Source organism: Hippopotamus amphibius, chromosome 10 (genome assembly GCF_030028045.1).
Source record: "Hippopotamus amphibius kiboko isolate mHipAmp2 chromosome 10, mHipAmp2.hap2, whole genome shotgun sequence".
Lineage (NCBI taxonomy): Eukaryota > Metazoa > Chordata > Mammalia > Artiodactyla > Hippopotamidae > Hippopotamus > Hippopotamus amphibius.
This window is the reverse complement of record NC_080195.1, coordinates 69,949,852-69,972,632: the sequence shown is the minus strand read 5'-3', so window position 1 is coordinate 69,972,632 and position 22,781 is coordinate 69,949,852. Positions and strand designations below refer to the sequence as shown.

General features: G+C 39.9%; 2 protein-coding genes across 7 annotated transcripts in view; one reads left to right on the top strand and one right to left on the bottom strand.

Annotated features, from left to right (window-relative positions):
- Window positions 1-638, bottom strand: part of FILIP1L (filamin A interacting protein 1 like) — a 289,653-nt gene extending 289,015 nt beyond the window's left edge. The window contains exon 1 of one of the 3 annotated variants that reach the window (XM_057696270.1): window positions 353-638. The gene's annotated coding sequence lies outside the window, so the exon portion shown is untranslated. The remainder of the gene's footprint in view (window positions 1-352) is intronic. The other 2 variants (XM_057696271.1, XM_057696273.1) reach the window with 2 other exon arrangements.
- The window catches only part of CMSS1 (cms1 ribosomal small subunit homolog), a 352,758-nt gene that overhangs the window by 289,563 nt on the left and 40,414 nt on the right, over window positions 1-22,781 (top strand). The window contains exon 1 of one of the 4 annotated variants that reach the window (XM_057696281.1): window positions 646-771. The exons of the other annotated variants lie outside the window; for them this stretch is intronic. Coding sequence (XP_057552264.1) covers window positions 717-771 — 55 coding nt within the window. The 5' untranslated portion in view covers window positions 646-716. Of the gene's footprint in view, window positions 1-645; window positions 772-22,781 lie in introns of those variants that run through there. 4 annotated transcript variants of the gene reach the window in all.

Below are 22,781 nucleotides of genomic sequence, written 5' to 3'. Positions count from 1 at the left end.
TGAACAAGGAAAGTCATTTGCCCAAACCATTTTTAAAAATTTTTGACCTGTTGTCTTATTCTAAAGAGGGTAACAATTTAAGATTTTATTTTGGTCTTCTTTCATACCTATCAATTTATCGAAACATACCTACTGTCAGGATAGTTCCTCTATTTTGCAAGCAGCTCTTATTCATATTAGCCTAAAAGTCATCATCCTTCATAAGCCCTTAATCACACCTGAGATTTACTCTATTCCCTTGCATAATACCCAGAAGCTCCTGCTCCTGGAGAGCAGTGTTGGCAGTTGCCGGATGTTGGATAACACAGAAACATCCCCAAAGCCTCTTCTCAGTAGCAGTAGGGACACTTACCTTACCGTGCAGGTGCCTTTGCTTGATCACACCCGGTGGTCCTCTCTTCTCATCCCCACCAAAATCCAATAGTGGAATCCAGGGACCAACAACGTTTTCTTCTTTTCTTTTTGGACACTCTCTCAGTTTTTGTTTTGTGGGCTTCAAAGCCACGGAAAACTTGCAACCAGGGACCCCTGACAGTTCCGCAGAGGAGAGACAGTGGGTAGCCCAACACTGACTGGGCCCAAACACTAAATATAACCCTCCTCCCTCTCCGGGCAGTGTCCTTCATACTCTGCAGACAGGCGACCTTGCAGAATCCCTCACCCCACAGCTTGCCAGTCTCCACGGAAGAAAGGGTCTAACTGGACTGAGCTGCAGGATGAGGCGACCCAAAAGCCAGGAGCCATCTGCCCAGAGCAGACAAGTAAAGGCAGGTATAGGCTCCGTGTCTGTGTGTGTGTGTTTGCGTGTGTGTTTGCATGCCTGTGCCCAGCAGCTGCTGTCCAGATTAGGAGACACCACTCTTTGGCAGGCAACACTGAAACCACCCTCTTGGGTAATTTCAAATTCATGTGCACATCTTGGCCAAGAGAAGAAACCTCCCAGGCACAACCTGGGTCCCCTTCTCTGCCTTGTCACTGCCCCAGATACACTGTCAACCACAAACAAACAGCACTGCCAGCATCTCAAGAACAAATGCCCAGATGGACATTAGACTGCACCTCATTTTGTACCCTGCAACCAAGAACTGATGCAAGCCTTGTTTGAGATTTAAGTAACAAGGGCATGCCCTCTTCTTTGACAGTCATAACCCAAGGCACTGCAGAGATTCGCTGTTATTAACAGTGTTGAACTTTAACTTGAATGCCTGCCTGTTCCATTCAGTGTCACATGAGACATGAGTGCAAAGTGCTGAGGAAACTTCAGAGCAACATTCAAATGCATGATGGTATTTATTATGCTTATTGAACGTTTCTGGTTTACATTACTCAGGTGTTAAGAAAAATCTCATACTTTACATTGCTAAAATTTGAAGAATCCAATTTTCTCTAAGTGGCATCACTTATTCTGATTGGGGGGGGGGGGATGGCAGGAGGAAGGAGCTTGTTCATTTCTTCAGCAAGTATGTACCGCCTCACTGGCTAGCTGTCAGGTCCTGTACCAGGCAAACCCACCACCAGCCAGGTGCTCAATCTGTGCATTATTTTATTTAATCCTCACAGCATCCCTTTAAGTTAGTCCTGTATTGGTGATCAAATGAGAAAACTAAAGCTCAGAATAATTAAATAATTTCCCTGGAATCTCATGAATGATAAATATCAGACTTGGAATTCAAACTTGGATCAGAGTCACAGCAAAACCTATGCTCTTTATTTTTAGCTATTATCACTGAAGTAACTTCAAACTTACAGAAAAGGTACATGAATTATAAAGAACTACTGTATCCTCCTCACTCAGGTTCTCCAGTTTTTAGCATTTCACCACATTTGCCTTCTCCCTCCCTCGCTCCGTTCCCCTCCCCCTTTTTTCCTCCACTCTCCCTCTTCCCACCCACCCCCTTGTGTTTATATATGTGTGTGTATTTTCTGAATCAGCTTATATGCTTCAGTGTTATCCTAAAAGTAACTATGCTTTTCTACATAACTATAGTATTACTATCAAATTCAGGACATTAATATTGTTACAGTATTACTTTCTAATCCATAGTTCCCATTTGACTTTTCACCAGGTGTCTCAATAATATTTGGAGGGGGATTATTTGTTTCTTTCTTTTGGTCCAGGATTATATGTAGCATTTAGTTGTCATGACTCTCCTTCAGTCTTGAGCAGTTCTTCAGTCTTTCCTTGTCTTTTGTGACTTGACATTTTTGAAGAGAACATGTTGTAAAATGTTCTTCAACTTAGGTTTGCGTGATATTTCCTTATTATGAGACTGAGTCTGTGCATTTTTTGGCAGGAATACAACAGAAGCAATGCTGTTTTGTTCTTAGTTAATCATGTGAGGAGACACATAAATGGAGCTGGTCCATACCATCCCCACTTTGTTAAGGTGGTATCTGCTGGATTTCTCCACTGTAAAGATACAGTTTTTCCCTTTGCAATTGGTATTTTTCTGGGATAATTTGAGACTATGTAAATATATTGCTCCTAAGTAAACTTTCTACTGTAGGGAAGAGCTTTCCCTTCTCCCCTATTTATTTTTGTATTTATTTATATCAATATGCAGTTACAGATTCCTATTTTATCCAGAGACTTATAATCCATTAATATCATTATTTATTTTGATGCTCAAATGATCCCAGATTTGGCAAGTGGAAGCTCCTTCACCTGGCTTTTGTGTCCTTTTGACAAGTCCTCATCATTTTCTAAATACTTCCTTACTTTCTAGCACAAGAAAATGTTCCATGCACATATTGTACTTTCTTTACCCAGCCCTGGAATTAGCCACATCTTCAAGGAGACCTGGGTCCATTGCGGAAAATAGTATATGGAAACCAAGATCTGGGCACTGGTTGTGCTCATTGGACAAGGGTGTGCTCATTGCCTCTAGGCCCTCTCAGCCAAAAGAACTAGGAAATAGACATACACTCACAGCCATATCTGTTGCTCTATCTCTGTCAAATACCAGAGAGATCAAATTGATAGCTCCAGTTCTAATCTAACACCATGAAGCCTTCTTTTTATTTATATATTCATATACAAAAAATATATATATTTATTTATTTTTGGCTACATTGGGTCTTTGTTGCTCTGCACGGGCTCTCTCTAGTTCTGGTGAGTGGGGGCTACTCTTTGTCACAATGTGTGGGCTTCTCATTGAGGTGGCTTCTCTTCTAGAGCATGGGCGCTAGGCATGCAGGCTTCAGTAGTTGTGGCATGTGGGCTCAGTAGCTGCGGCTCGAGGGCTCTAGAGTACAGGCTCAGTAGCTGTGGCGCATGGATCTATTTGCTCCACTGCATGTGGGATCTTCCCAGCCCAGGGCTCACACCCCTGTCCCCTGCATTGGCAGGCAGATTCTTAACCACTGTGCCACCAGGGAAGCCCATGAAGCATTCTAGCTTTGAACCTTTCCATGTTTGTAACTGCCTCCCCCAACAGTGAAGATAACCTGGTCTCTGTCATCCTCAGAGTATTCACTTATTTGCTCACTGCTCCACATGTAACCAGTCTTCCCAACTTGCTGGCTGCTTCCTCCTCCTTGACAGTCTTTTAAGCCTCATCAGCCCTACGCCCTCAAGGAGAGGGAAGAAAAATAATGTTTTCTTAATGAAAAGGAAGATAAAAAGAAGAATCTCATACTCTTTCTAACCTCAAGGCATCTGTATCTTCATGGCAAATCATTATGCTACTTCTGTGAAGATGTCATGCAAACAAGTTGAAGTTTATAATGACTGAAAGAAAAGTTCAAATATTAATTCACTTAATTAACTGAGTGCCCACTATGTGTAGGGCACATTAAAAGACAGCCATGAAGGATTTCCTAGGTGGGGCAGTGGTTAAGAATCCGCCTGCCAGTGCAGGGGATATAGGTCGAGCCCTGCTCCAGCAAGATCCCACATGCCACAGAGCAGATAAGCCCGTATGCCACAACTATTGAGCCTGTGCTCTAGAGCCCATGAGCCACAACTATTGAGCCCATGTGCCACAACTACTGAAGCTCACGTGCCTAGAGCCCATGCTTTGCAACAAGAGAAGCCACGACAGTGAGGAGCCCACGAGAAAAGAACAATTAAAAAAAAAAAGACAGACATGATACTTGCCTTTGTGACTATATTATCTAGTGGATTGTTTTTATTATACTTACTACTTATTAGTAACACTTTGTGGCAGCACTGTGTTAAGCACTTTGTGTTACTTAATTTTAATTCACACAGGAACCCTATGGGAGAAGTAGTATTTTTTCTCCACCTTACAGATGAAAGTACTGACATCTGGAAATATTAAGCACCCTTTCTAACATCACTGAGCTAATTAGAGATCTGAAATTTTCATTTAGATTGGTATGACTTCAGAGCCCCGGTTCTGAACACTTGGGCTGTGTGAGAACCAATAAAGTAGAATCATCCACTCTGATGTATTCCAGGAGGAGTCATGATTTACCAAATCTTGACTGCAAGCCCTCCTATGTTAATGGCTAGCTACATGTGGCTAGTTAGTACAAGAATTGGCTAATTCAAGTTGAGTTGTGCTATGATTATGAAATACACATTGAATTTCAGAGACTTATTACCAAAAAAATGTGAAATATCTCATTAATTGTTGCTATATTGAGTACGTGTTGAAATGTTAGTATTTAGGATATACTGAGTTAAGTAAAACACATTAAAATTATTTTTACCTTAACAGTAGCCAAAAAGGTGGAAGCAACTCAAATGTCCAACAACAGATGAATAGATAAGCAAAATGTGATATATACCTTCAGTGGAATATTATTCAGCCTTTAAAAAGGAATGGAAATCTGATATATGCTACAACATGATGAACCTTGAAGACAAATGTTAAGTGAGATAAGCCAAACACAAAAGAACAAACACTGTCTGATTCCACTTGTATAAGGTACCTAGAATAGTGAGATTTATAGAGCCAGAAAGTAGAATAAGGTTACCGGGGGCTGGGGGAGGCAGAACAGGAAGTTACTGTTTCGTGGGTATAGAATTTCTGTTTGGGATGACATGAAAATTCTGGAGATGGATCGTGATGATGGTTGCACAACACTCTGAATGTATGTACTTAAAACCACTGAACTATACACTCAGAAATGGCTGAGATGGTAAGTTTTATGTTATTTGTATTTTACCACAATTTTTAAAAATTATTTTTACCATTTCTTTTTACTTTTTAGTGAGACTACTAGAGAACTTAACATTATGTAGCTGGTTTGTATGTATCTCGGTTAGACAGCATTGCTGTTGTATTGTATTTATGACTACAGAGAAGTAACTTCCTTATCAAAGTCTCCCTTTTCACGTGGCATATTGAAGGGATTCTGACATAGCACAGTGGGCCTAAATCAGACTTTTCACTTTTTGTTCAGTCAGCTTTGAAAGAGTTAAAGGACAGCTTTTCAGTTAAAATTATACTAGTAATATAGACTTTTGACATTTAAGCAACTTTATGAAATAATAGCCGTTTGTTGTTTTAATAATTCTTAATTTTCCGTTTGCACAGTATCCACTAGGCCTCCTTCCAGAACTAACGTAATTGTTTCTTCTTGTGTATATCCTCAAAAATAATTATCATAAATTCCATCATGATTAAAGTTTCTTTGGGTCCATGGAATTAACATTAGCCAGTCAATTAAATTTTTAAAACTGAGCCCCAAGGATAGGCATTCTCTCCCCTTCCTAGAGCCTTCCTGTCACCGTGTCTACTGCAAATGGGTATCTGCAGGGAAGGAAAGAGAGGAAAGCTGGGCTGAGTCGTAGTTCTGTGGTACAACAGACAGCTGATGGAATTGTATGTGTACATAAACAGAACAGACTCTGTAAAGGGTCCTATTTCCACCTACTCTCGGGTGACCAAGCAACCAAGTAAAGAAGGGAAATAGCAGGGGGAAGAAACATATTCCTAGTCTTTTAGTGGTCATTTTTTCACTGACCCTGAGCTTCAGTTTCCTCCTCTGTGCAGGTTTTGCACTGAAAGATATTTTGGCTCTATTTAAGTATTAATATTCTGTGAGTATGTCAATTGATGACTGAAAATGATACAGGAAAACCTAACTGAGTGCCTTTTGCTCAACTCTTAGTAATGGTTATCACTGCAGATGTCTGCAGGATTTTGAAAGATATATCAGTTCTTAAAAATTTAGTGAGGTTTGAACTCATTTTTTGTTTGTTTCTGTGAATTGTGAAAAGAAATGCAGGGGTCTCAGTAGCAGAGCTGGGTCACAGGACGTCAGAGACAGTGTTCCCTGGGCATGCCTCACTTTTTCCTGACTCAGATTCCAGACTCATCCTTCCCACTGTTCTGTCCCCGCGCCATGTGGATTATGTTCCTCCTTGGTACTCCCAAGGCAGTACCAACTGCACCTTACCCTCAATCCCACTTCAATTGCACTGCAACATACTTGTCTCTCCCCCACTAGGCTGGCAGTTCCTAGAGCAGAGTGCACCTTCCAACCCTGTAGCCCAGCCCCAAGCACACAGTCAGAGCACAATAAATACGTATCATATGGACCAAGCATCCAACCACTTTGAGCAAGTGGACAGAGGAAAGAATCAACCCTAGAGTAAAGCAACTTTAGAACAGCATCTCAATGAGTCAGAAGGTCAAGAAAGAAGAAAGCACACATATTAAACCTGTCAGTCATTTTTAAATTCCAGGCTTTTAAACTTTTTCATAACAGACATTTACCAGCAGCAAAATTTACAGATTTAAATTTCACATATTATCCTCTCCATCTTCCCTAAGGATGGGATTACTGATTTATACATGATAATAAGAGGCCTGGGTCATATGTATAACTGATTCACTTTGCTGTATACCTGGAACTAACACAACATTGTAAATCAACTATACTCCAAAAAAAAATTCTTTTAAAAAGGGGAGAAAGAGAAAAAAAAGAGGTCTGGGTAATCCACAAAATAGATAAGTATCTCCAGGTAAACAGGTCTGTTTAGGAAAACCTTGTATGAGGGAGGGATGGCTCGCTCTTCCTTCGAAACCCACCTGTGGGCAATGTTTTAGAATTATACATATTTTAGGGTTTCATATTTTTCTAAAGTGAAAATGATCCTAACAGGTTAACTTTTTTAAAAAGATGAGGAAAACATATTTTTTACTTAGGAATCTTGTTGTTACAAATAATTTGTACTTTTTGGTTTCCAGGCTGTTTCTTCATATACTTCAGGAGTGCCAAAATATCAGGTGACAGCTGTTTTAGCTCTAAGACATTCCTCAAGTGTCCTATTTTGACATCATTATGTAATGCTTTTCTCTTGGCATAGCTGTATCATCACTCAGTAGCTGTGTTGGTATATGTCACTGCATAGCTCTCTTTACTTTTGCATCCCCATTACTTTTCGAAATGGGTACTAGTTCTCCCAAAACTAGAGGAAAAAGGAGAGAAGGAATAATTCTAGCAACATCTCAGATTGGACCAACGTTTTCTCCTTGGCTAGAAAGTTCCTTTGTGAATAGGAAAATACATGAGTTAGAAGTGTTTCTTCCCTCTCAGTCCTTCTTCTCTTTAAAGTGTTGTTTCATTCTAATCTTGTTTTCCTTTCTAATGACATATCTTATTAAAGACATGTTATATCAGCAGAAAGCTTGTTTAATTTTTCAGCTCAAATCTTGGCTTAGTAACTTTTGTCTTAATAACATAAAGGACAGGTATACAAGTATAAGCACACAATTTTCAGTTTACTTCAACATATATTTACTGAGTACCCACAACGTACCATGCAAAACTCAGAATGTAGTAGGAGAGGCACACATCAAAATTCTAATTTTAATGGGCTGTACATTATAACATAAGGGTAAACATAATGCTGTCTGAGTCTAAGTGAACTGCAGGGCAGGGAGGCTGCATGGGTGGAGGTGGGGGTGGAAATATTTGAACTGAATGTCTTGGGGGAGGAGGAGTAGGTTTCTGCCAGGAGAAGGATAAGAAGGAGAGCATTCTCAGCAGAGGACATGATGTGAGCACAGGCATGCTGGCAGGAGACCACATGGTGGGCTCAGCAATGGCAAGCTGCTCCCATGCCTGGAGGACAGGGGTGTGGTGTCCAGCTTTGTCTTAGGTAAAGTGGAATCTTTATTTGGGTCCAAAATGTTAAGAGCCTTGATGCTTTGATGCCAGATGTTATCACTGTATTCCATAGACAGTGGGGAGGCACCAGAGGCATTTTAGCAGAAAAATTATGGTCAGGGAGGTATAGTGGGAAACCTTCAGGATTTGGAACCGGAAGGCCTCTTTGTGGGACTCTGGTATATTTCTCCTGAAAAGAAACTTGGTGCTCATCTAACTTTAGCCTCTTGTTTTATTCATGAAAATTGTGTAACTCAGGTTTAAATTTCAGACCACTGGGTGCCCTCTCCTTGACATAAAGCCTTAAAGAAGCCACTGTATCACAGATTCCCCAAAGTCATCCCTCGGTTTAAGCAAGGTTATCCCTGTGAGCTGAGGGGGCTACTCGTGTCACCTCTATGCACTTTACTGATGAAAGATGCTAGGACCTCGGTGGAGTCGGGATGAGCAATGGGTGAGGCTGCACCAGCATGGGGACCAGCAGCATACATTACAGATGGGGTATTTCAACCCCGCAGGGAGAATCTGAGTAGGTGGCTGCAGTGTGATTCCAAGTGAGCTGCCTGAGTTGGGGCCAGATCCCAAGCAGCAGCTAGGGAATGGGGAGCAGGAGACATGGAAAGACAAGAATTATGCAAGAAAACTGAATGCCATCCAGATAAACTAGGTGCTGAGCACCTAGAGTCCTAGCAGAAAAAATTAAACACACTGAGGAAATCAAGGAGAAAGATTGATCCTAAGGGTTGAGCAAATCAGGAGGTGATCTACTGCTGTGCATCCAGTAGATGAGTAGCCAGGGCCCACTCCGGGCCCCCAGAGAACATCCCTACACAGGAAGACAATTCTAGGCCTTTTTTTCTTGTGTGGTCAGACCAGTCATGGTTCTTATGGGCCAAAGAACCAGAGGGAACACAGTCTGAAGACTCCAGATCTTATTTTTTAGCCACTGGCAGGATTGGGGAGGAGGGCCTGTACCCAGGGTACTTCTGAGTTTCCAGGCAACTCATTGTTCAGCATCCCAGGCCAGGGCCAAATGGCAGGATGACAAGGATGTTCCACTCGGACCAGCCTCACAATAGCTTTCCAGGAATACATTGTGTTATCTCCATTCTTAGTGTTCTGGTGCTTGACTTTAAGGTTATTTTGTAATTATTCTTAAGAAACGTTGTTCTACATAGATAATAGCAGCTCTGTTTTCAACCACAAATATCTTTAAATGAGAAATGGCTAATCCTCCCTTATTCAAAATGTATTGTATGCCAAACCTGGTGTTGTAAAGCAATCATTTTGAAACTTTCTAATTGTAGCCATAAGTTGGGTCTCCATTCTTTTAGCCTCTTAAGTTCAGTCAGGGTGGTCCTGGTTAAAATGAATACTTAAAAAACCTCAAACAGAAACCCAAGATTTACAGTAGTATAATAGTATTTATGGTAGTAAAAACATAAAATAAAAAAATGACCCCCTTCTCTTGTTTTTTTTAATTTACTATTTGCAGTTATATTCACTTCATTCATCCGTTCAACCATTATTTACTGCCTTTCTGCTGTGTCCAGAGACTATCCCGAACACTGAGGATATGACCAAAAGAACAGATGTTGTTGGTTCCTGCCATCTTGGAATTTAAAGTCTATGGGAGGGATCAAATAAATTAAATGTTAACAAATTACTCAGATAATTACAGCTTGTGATATCTCTGTGGTAGAAAGTAAGAGAAGATAGTGGCAGAGAATGGAGAGGGAGGGGAGGGCCCACTTTGGATGTCAGAGAAGACCTCTGAAGAGGTGACATGTAAGCTGGACCTGAGTATTATGAAGGATCTAGACCAGGAGGAGCAGTCCAGGTATGAGAACAATAAACATAAATGCTCTGAGGCGAGAAGGGGGTTGGCATGTTTTAGGAACCCCAGGAGGTCAGTGTGGCTGGGGTGTAGTGGGCCAAGGAGAACAGGAGAGGCTGACGGGGAGGCCCAGTCATGGCAGGGCCTGTGGTTTGTGGTAGGGAGGTATGGGTGTAATTCTAAGTATAAAAGCAAACTGCTATGGAGTTTTAACCTGGAAGGTTATATAGTCCTGTTTACATTTTTAAAAGGTCTTTCTGGCCTTCATGTAGAGAATGGAAGGGGTCAAATGGTTAGTGGGGAAGCAAGCAAGGTACTGCTGGGTCATGCTCTGGGGTTTTCCTGAGGGTGGTGACCTGAGAATTCATGGACTCTAGGCAATCTCTCATTAATTTTTCTCCACGCTGCTTTTTCTCCAAATGCCCAAGTCGTTTCTCTCTTTGCCTAGTGGTTAATAGAAGATGCCAGAAGTGCACTGTCTTTTAGATGAGCCAAACAATCAGGTGAGCTATTCAGGTAGGATCCTGGCCCTCATACTCTTTATAGGAATCCTACATGTCATTTTCACTTTGCATGTTGGTTAAATTCATGCCAACTTTCCACTGTTCTTCAGCTTTGTTCCTGGTATGCAGAAAGTATTCAGTAAATGTTAAATTGATTTGACTTGGATTCCCAGTGGTGTGAGTGGAGAGGGCGAATTAGAAAGGTCGATGGGGTCCTCTTTACTTCCTCTCTGGAGATGGTATGTGTCAGTGGGTTACCATGGTTCTTAAAGAGTTGTTAGTATTTTCAGTCTATGGTGGATACAGTTCAGGACAAATAAAATGTCTCTCCTCTAGAATAAAAGGTGCTATGTATGTGCAAAAAGGTTTTTAAGAGCATCTGGTTAGAGTTTAATATGGCTGAAAAACATTGCTATTTTTTTCATGTTTCAATTACCCGAATATGGCTAAAAGTGTGCTTTGGAGATTTTCCAGAATAAAAACTCCTGAGGTGAGAGAAATTTCAGCCCCAACAATAACTTGAAAATTGGAAATTGTAATAGCAACTGTTTTTTCAACTGTCTTAACTCTGTCACCAACACTACAATGATTTGATTACATGTGACAAGTCTGGTTTCTGGCCATTAAACTACACACTTCAGCCATAGGCATCAGCCTTTCCCTTCTTTTCTTTCACCGTGTGTTGATTGTGGGGAAGAAATAGGAACGATGGGAGAAAGCAAGAGGTTGGGGAGGTTGGGCCTTCCCATCGGCCCCCAGGTCGCACACCTGGTGACCCTGACCCTCTCAGCAGCCTCGTGATTCAGGGTCGGCAGCAGACCAGTGATGCGGTAGATACCTCCCCATCCTTACAGTCCTCACCACCCGGCTTTGTTATTCAGGTGCCATTAGCTTGTTTGAACATCAAGGACATCCCATAAGGGGAAAAAAAGCCCCAAATGGCAAAGGGCCACCAGGGAAGGGAGGCGACAGCACTCCTCAGCAAGGTCATAGACATAAAGCTCTTGGTGCAGTGCCTGGCACAGAGCAGTCACTCGGTGTAAGGTGACAGCACCTGCTGACGCTGTTATTTCTATTGTTGTTGAGTCTCACATGGGCAAGTCCTGGCTTTCAGATCCACTGTTTCAGATTCTACTCTTCCACACGCCCACCAATCCTTTGGGCACTGCTTGACACCTCCTTTAAATAAGGGCTGTTGTCCTAATTTACTCCCTGTGTTTTAGTCATTCCTGTTCTTGGTACTGTCATTAATCCAACATTTCCATCTGGCAAGTGGCGTTCCTTCTTACTGCCACTCTGAATGTCTTTATCGGGGAGAATATACGTCGTCAGAAGTCCAAAGATGCATACCTACACCATTCCAGCCACTCTGCTCTTGCCTGGCTTTCTCCTCTTTCTCATATAAAAGGTGGCTTTGTTACCATCTCGCCTCCAGGCTTCTCATGAGAGAACACAGCTCAGTTTCTTCAGGCATCTTACGCACTTTGCTAAGCAGCTCCTTGATCTCACGTGGCTCATCATGCTCAGAAGGGAGGAGGATGACACGTCTGATCTCTCACTTAACAAGGTAGGAAAGTCATTTCAGTTAGGAGCCTGGGATACACATCTATTTGTAAAAGAAAGGAGTTGCTATTTCTCTGGCTGTCTGCTTCCTTCCCTCTGCCTTCAAGCCCTCACTTGGAAGTCGTGGCTGGGCATCTCGCTCAATGAAATAAATATTGGGTCAAGTAATTAGCAGGTAGAATTATGTTTGGGCTGTATCCTGACTCTAATCGCTGACCTCAGAGAATTAACTTCGTATGACATAGCACCTTAGCTGTATGCTGGCTTAGAAGTTTCCACTCGTCTTTGTCTCTCAGCCAGATCGCTTTTTCTATTTCTGGGCTTGTCGTGTCAATGAGTCAGGTGGCCCCAGACTCTTCCTGTGGATGAAAGGGTCATTCCTGACTTGGATATATTTTCTGCATATATAAATTATAAAAAGGAAAAACTCTGTGCTCGTTCCTTGGCATAAAAGTAAGGGAAACTGGAGGGTTGAGTGAAGAAAGTATAAAATAGCCAATATAAATAAACCCTGAGCCTGGGGCCTGAAGGCAGCAAGTTGTACAACATAGAAAGTAGCGCTCCGGAATAGTCATCATTAGAGACGTAAGATGTAGAAAGATTGTGTAATATTTGCCACCAAGTCCTAATCATGAAATTAAAACAATTTACAAAAAAGATGAAATATCTCTATAAAGACCTATTTATTCCGGTAGCGTGGTAGGTGGGCTTTTTTCTCTTCCACTGCAGCAAATGTGGAAGTAGTCACCCTGCCTATCTCCCTTGGTCTTGAAATTGTTTCAACAACTAATGAGTTCACTGGGGTCTCACCTGCTTTGGTTTCTGTAAATGGAGTTTGCTGTAGCAGTTCAAAGAGATGGTCTACTGTTCATGTTCTTTAAAATATGACATGGTAGTTTCTCTTGTGTGAAAACTAGAATTATCTTTTAGGCCTAATTCAAAGCTGTTAAATTATCAAAGGAAGTTGCTGTGCATTTTGACTTGTGATTATTAAGAACACAAAATTGTACTTCTCCTGAGGAATTGTTTTGTTGTTGTTGTTGCTATTATTGTTTTTAGCCATTTGCCACTCTGAATAATAATGTTTCCTTTTTTCACACTGGCAACTAGAAACTCGGAATCCAATTTGTGCCCCATCAATAGCAGATATATGTCATTATAACATCTTTAGTGTAACTGTTGGATTGATTTCAGTTCTAATTCTTATTTTTCTTTCATATTCACTCCCACTGTTAATTTATACTATCTTTTTTTTTTTTTTGTAACCTTGTAAGCTGCCTTAAATCCTTTCTAGAATAAGATGGCCCATAGTTAACTCTAATAGCTAGATATTTTTTAAAACTGGAAGAAGGAAGTTAGGCAGAGAGGAAGGGAGAAAACTAAGGGAAAAAAGTAGGCAGGCAGGCAAACTGTGCAAGTGTCAGCAATTTAACCTCCCTAAGCCTCAGTTTCCTCATCTGACCTCCAGCATTTTTGTCGGGTTCAAAATTATTTTTAGATAAGGAATGTGAACACACTTGACAGGTTACAGAGCTCTGTGCCCCTCTGTTATGATTATTTTAAATCCATTATCAATTAAGGCAACTCTCCAATGCCAGTGCCAAGCCCTTTACTCAGTCTTCATCTCCGTCCATAGATGGAGCTTCCTAGGAAGTGTTTGTCCTGAAATCAGGGCGTGGCTTCTTCTGAGAGCCTTCTTGGGGTCCCCTCAGCAGAGAAGCATAATCCTTAGAGCACCACCAAGGCAATGTCCTGTCTTCAAGGATGTCTCTAAAACCACCAAGCCTGACAGAGTTCCATACTCACGTGGTCCAGGGGCCAAGAAATCTAGATCATCAGGAAGACCTGAAAATAACAGATCAGCAAATCTACTTACCTCAGGATCTTAGACATCTGCACAAAATTCTCTAGTACCAGCTCCTCCACTCCATACATGTTCCCATTTGGGGGATCCCAAGAGTATACCATCTCCCACCCAGAGACTTATAGAATGATCATCTAGTTGCTGACCCAATTCCAAAATTAGAACCTCTTGGCAAAAGGCAGTGTTTGTAGAATTGGGGTGGGCAGGAGGGGAATGGAGACAGACAGCCTTTGATGATCACTGGCTAGCCATCATTACTAATGATATTAAAAGTACTCCTCAAGAGAATTGAGGCAGAAAAAAAAAGACTAAGAACCACAGTTGAAATGATCCATTCTTGTCAGAGGCCAGTTACCTCTTTAAAGCAGATTCTGGACAGACAAAAGCTTCCATTAGGTCCCATCAGCATCATAGTCAAGGCCAGACTCCTTAGCATGGCAAATAGGAGGCAACACACTGTTGAGCAAGAGACTGAAAGCCCCAGCTATCTGTGTGGAATGCTTGCTGGGCAGGGGACCTGGGTGAGGCCCTGTACCTTGCCAAGCCCCAGTTCTGAAGAATGGAGATGGTTATGATTACATTAAACAGTCCACATCAAGTACTTAGCACGGGGTGCATTGGAGGGTGGGGGAGGGGACAGAGTAATCTTTACAGTCTGGACCCACCTCTCCTTTACAGCTTCACTTCCCCTGTGTGCACCTCACCCAGAAGGACATACTGCAGCCCTCTCACATCTGTGACTTTGCACATGTTGTTCTGGAAAGCCTTTCTTTTCCTGATCTTTGCATTGAACTTCTACTCTCTCTTCAGCATCCCAGTGAGATTCACTTCTTTCTGAATGCCTTCCCTGGTAACAGACCCTCACCCCAACAGAAAGCAGAGCTCTGGCCTCCTTGTCCCCGGACTTCTGCATACTCTGCACCTGCATTTTAATTATGTTTGTCATGAGGTTTATTACTGGATATTGTGTGTATTTCATTAAGAAATCAAAAGAAATTTTAATTTATTTTAAAGAGAAAATGCTAACATATGGTAGAAAGGTTGTTAATTTTTTTTACGACTTTAAACACAATTAGCAATTCTGTGTTGTGCAAGACAAGCTAAGATAGCTAAATGCATATTACTTACTGAGGTATATAATTTACATGTATTGAGAAACTCAAATCTGAAGTTCCATCAGTTTTGACCTAGAGCATTTCAGTCACACCTGAAAGTTCCCTGAGTTCCTTTCCCAGTCAATCCCTACCCCACCCTCACCCTCCCATACAGAAGCACCACTGATCTGATTTCTGTTGTCCTGTGTTAATGCTGCCTACTCTAGATTTCATATAGATGGAACCATATAGGCCATGTTTCGTTGTATTCTGCTTCTTTCACTCACCTTTCACTCTTACTTTTGAGACTCATCCATGTTGTTGTGCTTAACCAGTAGTCAATTCCTTTTATTGCTGAATGGTGTTCCAGCGAATATACCAGTTTATTTATCTGTTCTCCAGTTGTCAGGCATCCGTCACATTGTTTTTCATTTTGTTTTTTAAATTGTTGTACACTAAAATTATCCTTTTTTTCTCTTCTGACATACAGGTCTGTGAATTTTAACACACTTACAGATGTGTATGACCACCACCACCATCAGTAATGCAAACAGTCCCGTCACCTTAGAAAATTCCCTGGTGCTCCCTTTACAGTCCTACCTTCCCCCCAGCCCAAGTCCCTGACCACTTTATGTCTGTTCTCTATCACTATAACATCACATTGCATTTTAATGGCTTACACACGTCTGTTGTTCTCACTATATTGTCAGCTTTTCAGAGTAAGGACTGTATCTTATTCCTCTTGCCTCCTCTGTGCTTAGCACAGTACCTGATACATAGCAAGTGCTCATTAAATACTTGAAGGATGACTGAATTAATGTCCATGCAGCCACATAATGAATACTCTCATAATTCTTAAGAGGCAGGAGGAAGTAGAAAGCTGAAGAAAATTAACATTAACTGTGTTTCTTTCTAAGAAAATCTTAGGTCCTTTTTTCACAGCGATAATGATTTTATAATTTTACAAAATTCTAAAGAGTGCTGCCTGGTAATTGCCACCTGAGAGAATATGTTGAGTCACACAGAATGAGTAATCTCCCATAAAAGGAGTTCAGCAAATGTTTAATTATACTAAAATATTACTACTGGTTAAGTTTAAACATGGAAATTAAAAGGAAAAAGTTAAACATGCTTCTTTGTCTATTACCTACTCTAAAGATATTCCAAAAGTCTAAACTTCTTCCCTAGAGTCTTTAATATATTTTCCAGGTATTCTTAGGTCTATAAGTATTCTCTACACTATATTTAGAGAAACTCAATATTCACATTGTTACTTGTGACTCGAGTTTTGGTTTCCATATTTTCCCCTAAACCAGTGTCGTCTTTATCTAAAATTTATTTTACTAAAGTCATTATTATTGCAAGTGATATTTGGTTCTTGCAGCTAGTGTCTTCCCTAGAGCATATTCAGTTCTTTTCAGCTTCAACTTTACTTTTCTTTTTTTTCCCTTCAGTGTTTATTGGTGTTTCCTTTTTCATTAATCACAATGCTGAAATGACTCTGTATATATCCTTCTTATCCTCTTAATTTCACCCACCAGGACATTATCTCTTACAAACTGAGCACTTTGCCAGCTCCATGTCACATTTCTTTAAGCAAATAAATTCTTTCCATATGCTTAGCATATACCCCTGAGCCCTGTAGCCTATTCCCCTTTTTAAGACAGAAATGGGGAAACAGCTGTTTCTCAATTCCTATAAAGTGTGTCCTGTTTTATAGATCATGCTGGACAGCTCTATTTTGATGTCTGCAATATTACTTGGTCCTTGAAATTATGAATTTCCTGGACCTGAATTTCCCTTTCACATTTGGGAAAGAAAGATTAATTCTACTAGGCATTTCAGTGTGTTTTACAGGCCATGAGGTCTTCTCTATAGTTTGTTTTGGTAGCTACTGAAGGGTTCACATGGAAGAAATGCCTTCTTCCTTACAGAATTTTTAACTGTTAAGATTGATATTATATGCTCATCTCATTCAGTGTTTCGGCAGATGTTGATTTAATATATCAGCCCGATTGTGTGCTGCATGCAGAGCATGCAAGAATGGAAGGACACTGGGCTCTCAGGTAGCCCACAGTCCAGGAGGGAGGATAGATGCAGTGTGATGAGTAGTCTAATCCAGGCATACCTGAGCTGTAACAACTACCTAGAGGAAGAGTTGGAAAACTATGGTCCATTTTCTGACTGTCTGTTTTTGTGTACAAAGTTTTGTTGTAAAATAACCATGCCTGCTCATTTATGTACTTTCAATGAATGCTTTCATCATTCAGTGTGTAGCTGTGACAGAGATCATAGGGTCCACAAGCCTAAAGTATTAACTATCTGGTCCTCTAATAAAAGTTTTGCCAACTCTTGGCTTAAAAGAAGGAACACCAAGAAACTGTATGGTCACCAAAGATTAGGGTAAGTGGAGGACACCTTGGAGAATGCCGGCATTTTACAGGATAGGTAAAAGAAGAAAGCACATGAAGTGATGGGTTGAGAACCAAACCATAACACAAAGGAAAATGCGTCAGAAAGTTGAGGGTCAACATCAGTGTCAAATGCCCCAAGACAATCAGGTAAGATGATGGTTGTAATTACCATTTCCTGAGAATTTACTTGTGTGGTAGACTGTGCACTAAGCAGTTTACATTTATTATGTCAAGACTACATGTAATACCTCATAAGGTTGGCACTATTAATATTCCCATTTTATAGATGGAGAAATTAAGGCACAGAATGACTGAGTGATTTTGCCAAGGTCACACAGCTTTAAATGGCAGAGGTATTTTTCTAATCCAGGCAGCCTGATTCTAGAGAGCCTGTAATTTTAATCCCTGTCCCATATTAATTTGACAATTAAGGAATCATTGATGTCCTTAGAAGAGTAATTTCAGTGGCATGATGGAAGTGGAAGATAGCTTCAAATAACTAACTGATAATAATGTTTGCTATGAGCTGTGCATTTTTCTAAGAGTTTTACACTAACTCATTTAACCTCTTAACAACCTCATTTTACATGTAAGGAAATCACAGCAGAGAAAGGTGAGTTAACTTACCCAAAGCCAAACAGCTATTGAGTGACAGAGGTGTGAAGTGAAATTTTGGAGACAAACAGCTTAACTTCTGTCCCGACATTCTTGCTGACCTCTGTCCATCCCTGGTGCTTTCTACCTCTCTCAGAGATTTTGGCCTGAGTCCGGCACCCCCTCTTTTGTTACTCCCTGCACCCCAATGGGATAGTCATGTAGAAAATAAAAAAGAAACTTCAGTATGTTTTTTAAAATAATATGATGGTATGGTGCCCGTAGAAGACTCACAGACAGATCAATGGAAGCAGACCCGAACATATGTATGATTTGTGTTTTGATTAAATGAAAGTGCTGCAGTAAGGTAATGAGGGAGAGAAGAATCCTTCAGTGAGATGTTAGGACAATTGATTAAATATTTGAAAAGATAATAAAGTTAGAGCTTTACTTTATACCATACAACAAAATCTGCTACCCTATAGGATTTAAATTAAATGTTAAAGAAAATAGTGATTTTTTTTTTTAACTAGATAAAAGTATCTACTTTAGAGTAGGGTGAACTTTGCAAAGCATAACTGCAATGAAAAAAGATGATACATTTGATCTCATTACAATTTAAAGCATCTCTAGGTCAAAAATAATTTTAAAAATTGAAAGATAAAACAACTTCTTAAATTAACCTTAATATTAAAAGATTTATACAAATTGGTAAAGAAACCATTAAAACCCTTCTTGACAAATAAAGGTTAAGACCATTCTATTCATATAAGAAATACACATAGCTAATAAAAAGAGCAAAATATTTACTCTTGGTCATATCAAATGAATGCAGATTAAAATGCAATATTATTTTTACCACTTAGCCATGTTTAAAAATTCAGTATTTGATGTAGTGTGATGAAAACAGGTGTTTTTATACATGTTGATGACTTTATAGTTGACCTCAAACCATCTGAAAAACAGTTTAGAAGTTGTTAAAACCCTTAAAAAATATGCATACTTTGTTACAACGTAATTTCTCTTTTAGAATTCTGTTCTAATCAGAAATGCGTAAAACTTATAAAGGTCTTTATTACAATAAATTTACAAAGGCAACTTTTAGAAATAATCTAAGTAATGATCAAAGAACAAATTAAACATAGTGTTGGCAAACAACAGTTGGTCATATAGCCATTAAAAATGTTTTTCAAGGGACTTCCCTGGTGGTGCAGTGGTTAAGAATCTGCCTGTCAATGCAGGGACACAGGTTCAGTTCCTGGGCTAGGAAGATCCCTTATGCCACGGAGCAGCAAAGTCTGTGTGCCACAACAACTAAACCTGCACTCTAGAGCCCGCGAGTCAAAACTATTGAGCCCACGTGCCACAACTACTGAAGCCCATGTGCCTAGAGCCTGTGCTCCACAACAAGAGAAGCCACTTCAAGGAGAAGCCTGCGCACTGCAACAAAGAGTAGCCCCTGCTCGCTGCAACTAGAGAAAGCCCGTGCCAGCAACGAAGACCCAACGCAGCCAATAAATAAATAAGTAAATAAATAAAGTAAAAAAAAAAGGGAGGGAAAGAAAACCTATTAAAAAAATGTTTTTCAAGACTATTGACATGGGAAAATGCTCATGGTATAATATTAAAAGATAAAGTATTTATATACAACATGTAATTCCAGGTATGTATATGTGTATATATACATACATAAACTCATATACACAGAGAGACAGAACAAAAGGTAGAAATAACTGTATCAAATTTATAAGGATGTATCTCTTATAGTGGGGCCATCTTTTTATGGTAGTGCCAAATTTTTATTTGTTTTTTTACTTTTATTTATTTTCTAAAATCACCATGATTAGTATGGTTACTTTATATCAGGGAAAAGGGTAAAAAAAATTTTTAATGATGACCCCATCAAATTGATAGTATAGTATTGACAAATCAAGTCATGTTTTAGTCTTATTTATTTACTCCATTAGACCGTTATATCTCAGCTTTATGTCAACTTTATACCGCACTATCATGTAAGACCTCAGAGTTACAATTCTTGAAGATCATTCCAAACACAAACCCCTCTCTGTGTATTTCCTATGCAGTTGGTAATTAGTTGATAGGTTAATATCCTTAAGCCTAGTTTACCAGCAGGAAACTTTAAGGATAAAGCAATAAAGTACCTTTTCCTGAGCTACACAAAAAGGCAGTTAAGATCTGAGTTTTCCACTGAGAAGCTGGGCAGGAAAGTTAAGCATTCTGAAGCAGGGCATGTGAACATTACACCCACATTTAACAATTCACAAGATGCACATTAAAGGCATACATTAAGTAATCTAATAGGTAGTTGAAGTCTCTGTGAAGTCTATAGGGCAGTCTTAACAGAAACAGTGTGTTTTTCCATTGTAACATTTCTCTTCCTTGGACTCACACTTTATATCAAGGGTGAGTAGGTAGATGGTCTAACTGCAGCCTCATAGGCCTTTTCCTTATGAAATTTCTGTTCAGGGGACATGACGTAACTCACATACGCATATAACGGGCCATGTTCATCTATATTTTTTTAAATGTTACCCTCTACCTCTGTACTTCAACATTTCACCTCACTCTGGAAATTTTGACTTGTACAGGGTATACAGCATTCTTAATAGAAATTGGCCTGAACCAGAAGAGAATCATGAATCATAGCAGTATGACTTCATCATTCCACAAATGGGAAGACTGTGGCATAAATGATTTGCCCAAGATCACAAAAGTTGGAACTAGAATCTAAGACTTCTAGGAGTGACTTCCTTTGTCACTCCTCTATACTGTGCACAGAGTGCTGTTCTGGGAGCTGTTAACAGTTGTGCTGCAAAGAGCAGAGTTATATAAACCTGAGGATGACCTCATTTCCATTCTCAGACTTGCAGAGTAGTAATGCATATGCGTATATTAAAGGATCCCTGCAACAAGACAGGTAGTAAATCAGATGGGACGTGGGAATGACGAGCATAAACCAGGACTAGCCTCGGCAAATCAGGGTATATTTTTCTCCGCAGCTAAAATGTAGGATGGAGGCAGGGGTGGGGGGGGAGAGTTACTAACAGACATCTAGACTAATTGGGTGTGTTTGTTTGTTTGTTTTGGAGGAGAGGAGCCATTCACCACATGCAGCAGCTTCTGCCCCAGTTAGATGAGTGTTATTCACATGTAAGAACATACCTTATTGTTAAACTGGGCTCTGCATACAAAGCCCTGTGGATCCAGTACCCAGCTTAAAGACTAGTACCACCTGAGAGCCACCTAGTTTTCTAAGTTAGAGGGGCAGTATTGCATAATGGTTAAGAGCAAAATGAATCAAAATTGCCTAGATCCAAATCCTGATGCTCTCTCACATTAACCTTGGGCAGGTGCTTCCATATCCACCTCTGTAAAACAGAAATTATAGTAACAGTACCCATCTCATAAGATTGACATGCGAATTAAATGAGTTAATATGTGTAGAGCATTTAGAACACTGTCTTACTGAAAATAAGGACTGTGTAAGAGTTATTATCATTATTATTAGTTTCTATTCCAGGAATGGAGAATTTATATAGCAGTGCTTCCGAATGTATCAAGTATGCTCACCCAATAAACATAATTCTAATAAGACCCAAAATGCCACTGCCAGCATCCATGACTCTATTCACCTAACTCCAGCTGCAAAGTTTGACCAGAAAAGGTTAAATTGAAATTACTCACAGTTTGAAGACTGCCCCCAAATATGTAAATGTTCCAACATTTAAAATAAACTAGAAAGGAAGAAGGGTGAAGCTCTAACACTCAAGGCTAAAGTTGAAGTCCTGTTGCCAAAGCTGAGTTGTCTATTTTTTTTTTCCCTTAGGCTAAAAGTAAAATAGGATAAAAGGGAAAAGTAAACCTTTTCTGCTATCAGAACACAGCTCAGGTCTTCTTGGCTAAAGATGGGTCATGTCCACACCTCTTCCAGGCAGAGGGGAGGAAATGAGAAGCCCCGTTACAGCTCTACATAAGTTTAGGGTGTACAGCATACTGATTTGACTTAACGTACATCACAAAATAACTAACACAATTAGTTTAGTGAACATCTATCATCTCATATTGATGTAAACTAAAAGAAAAAGAAAATATTTTTTCTTATGATGAGAACTCTTAGGATTTATGCTCTTAACTTCCATATATAACATACAGAAATGTTCATTATGTTAATGATGATGTACATTGCATCCCTAATACTTGCTTAATATAACTGAAAGTTCGTACCTTTTGACCACCTTCATCCAGTTCTCTCTCCCACCACCCCCTGCATCAGGTGATCACAAATTTGATCTCTTTTTCTATGAGTTTGTTTTTGAAGTATAATTGACCTACAACACTATGTTAGTTCCTGGTATACAACATAGTGGTTAGATATTTCTGTACATTACAATTGCTGACATGTAACTGGCAACAAATTATGTAGCGTTTAGATCCCCACAGATAGAAGGTGAAATATTTTTCTTTAGTCATGTGTTCATTTGTTGTTTTTTTTTGTTGTATGTTTTTTGAGAAGATGTTAATGGTCTTAGTACTTTACCTTCTTTCAGAGTTTTAGGACCCATAAAGTGACAACAGTTCAGAGTTGTGCCATCTTATTCCAAATTTTCAAACTTTAAAGTTTCCTGTGGGAACTGGAAACATATTTTATAAGCAAAGTCTGGATCTGTTGCTAGGGACATCTTCAGCTCTGAAAATAGCAGCATTATTGGAATGTAGACCAGGCTATAGCAGTTGCCACTGGAAACAGCAAAATTCAATGGGAAAAGGGATTCCCCACCCCCACACCTACTCCCTATTCCAGTT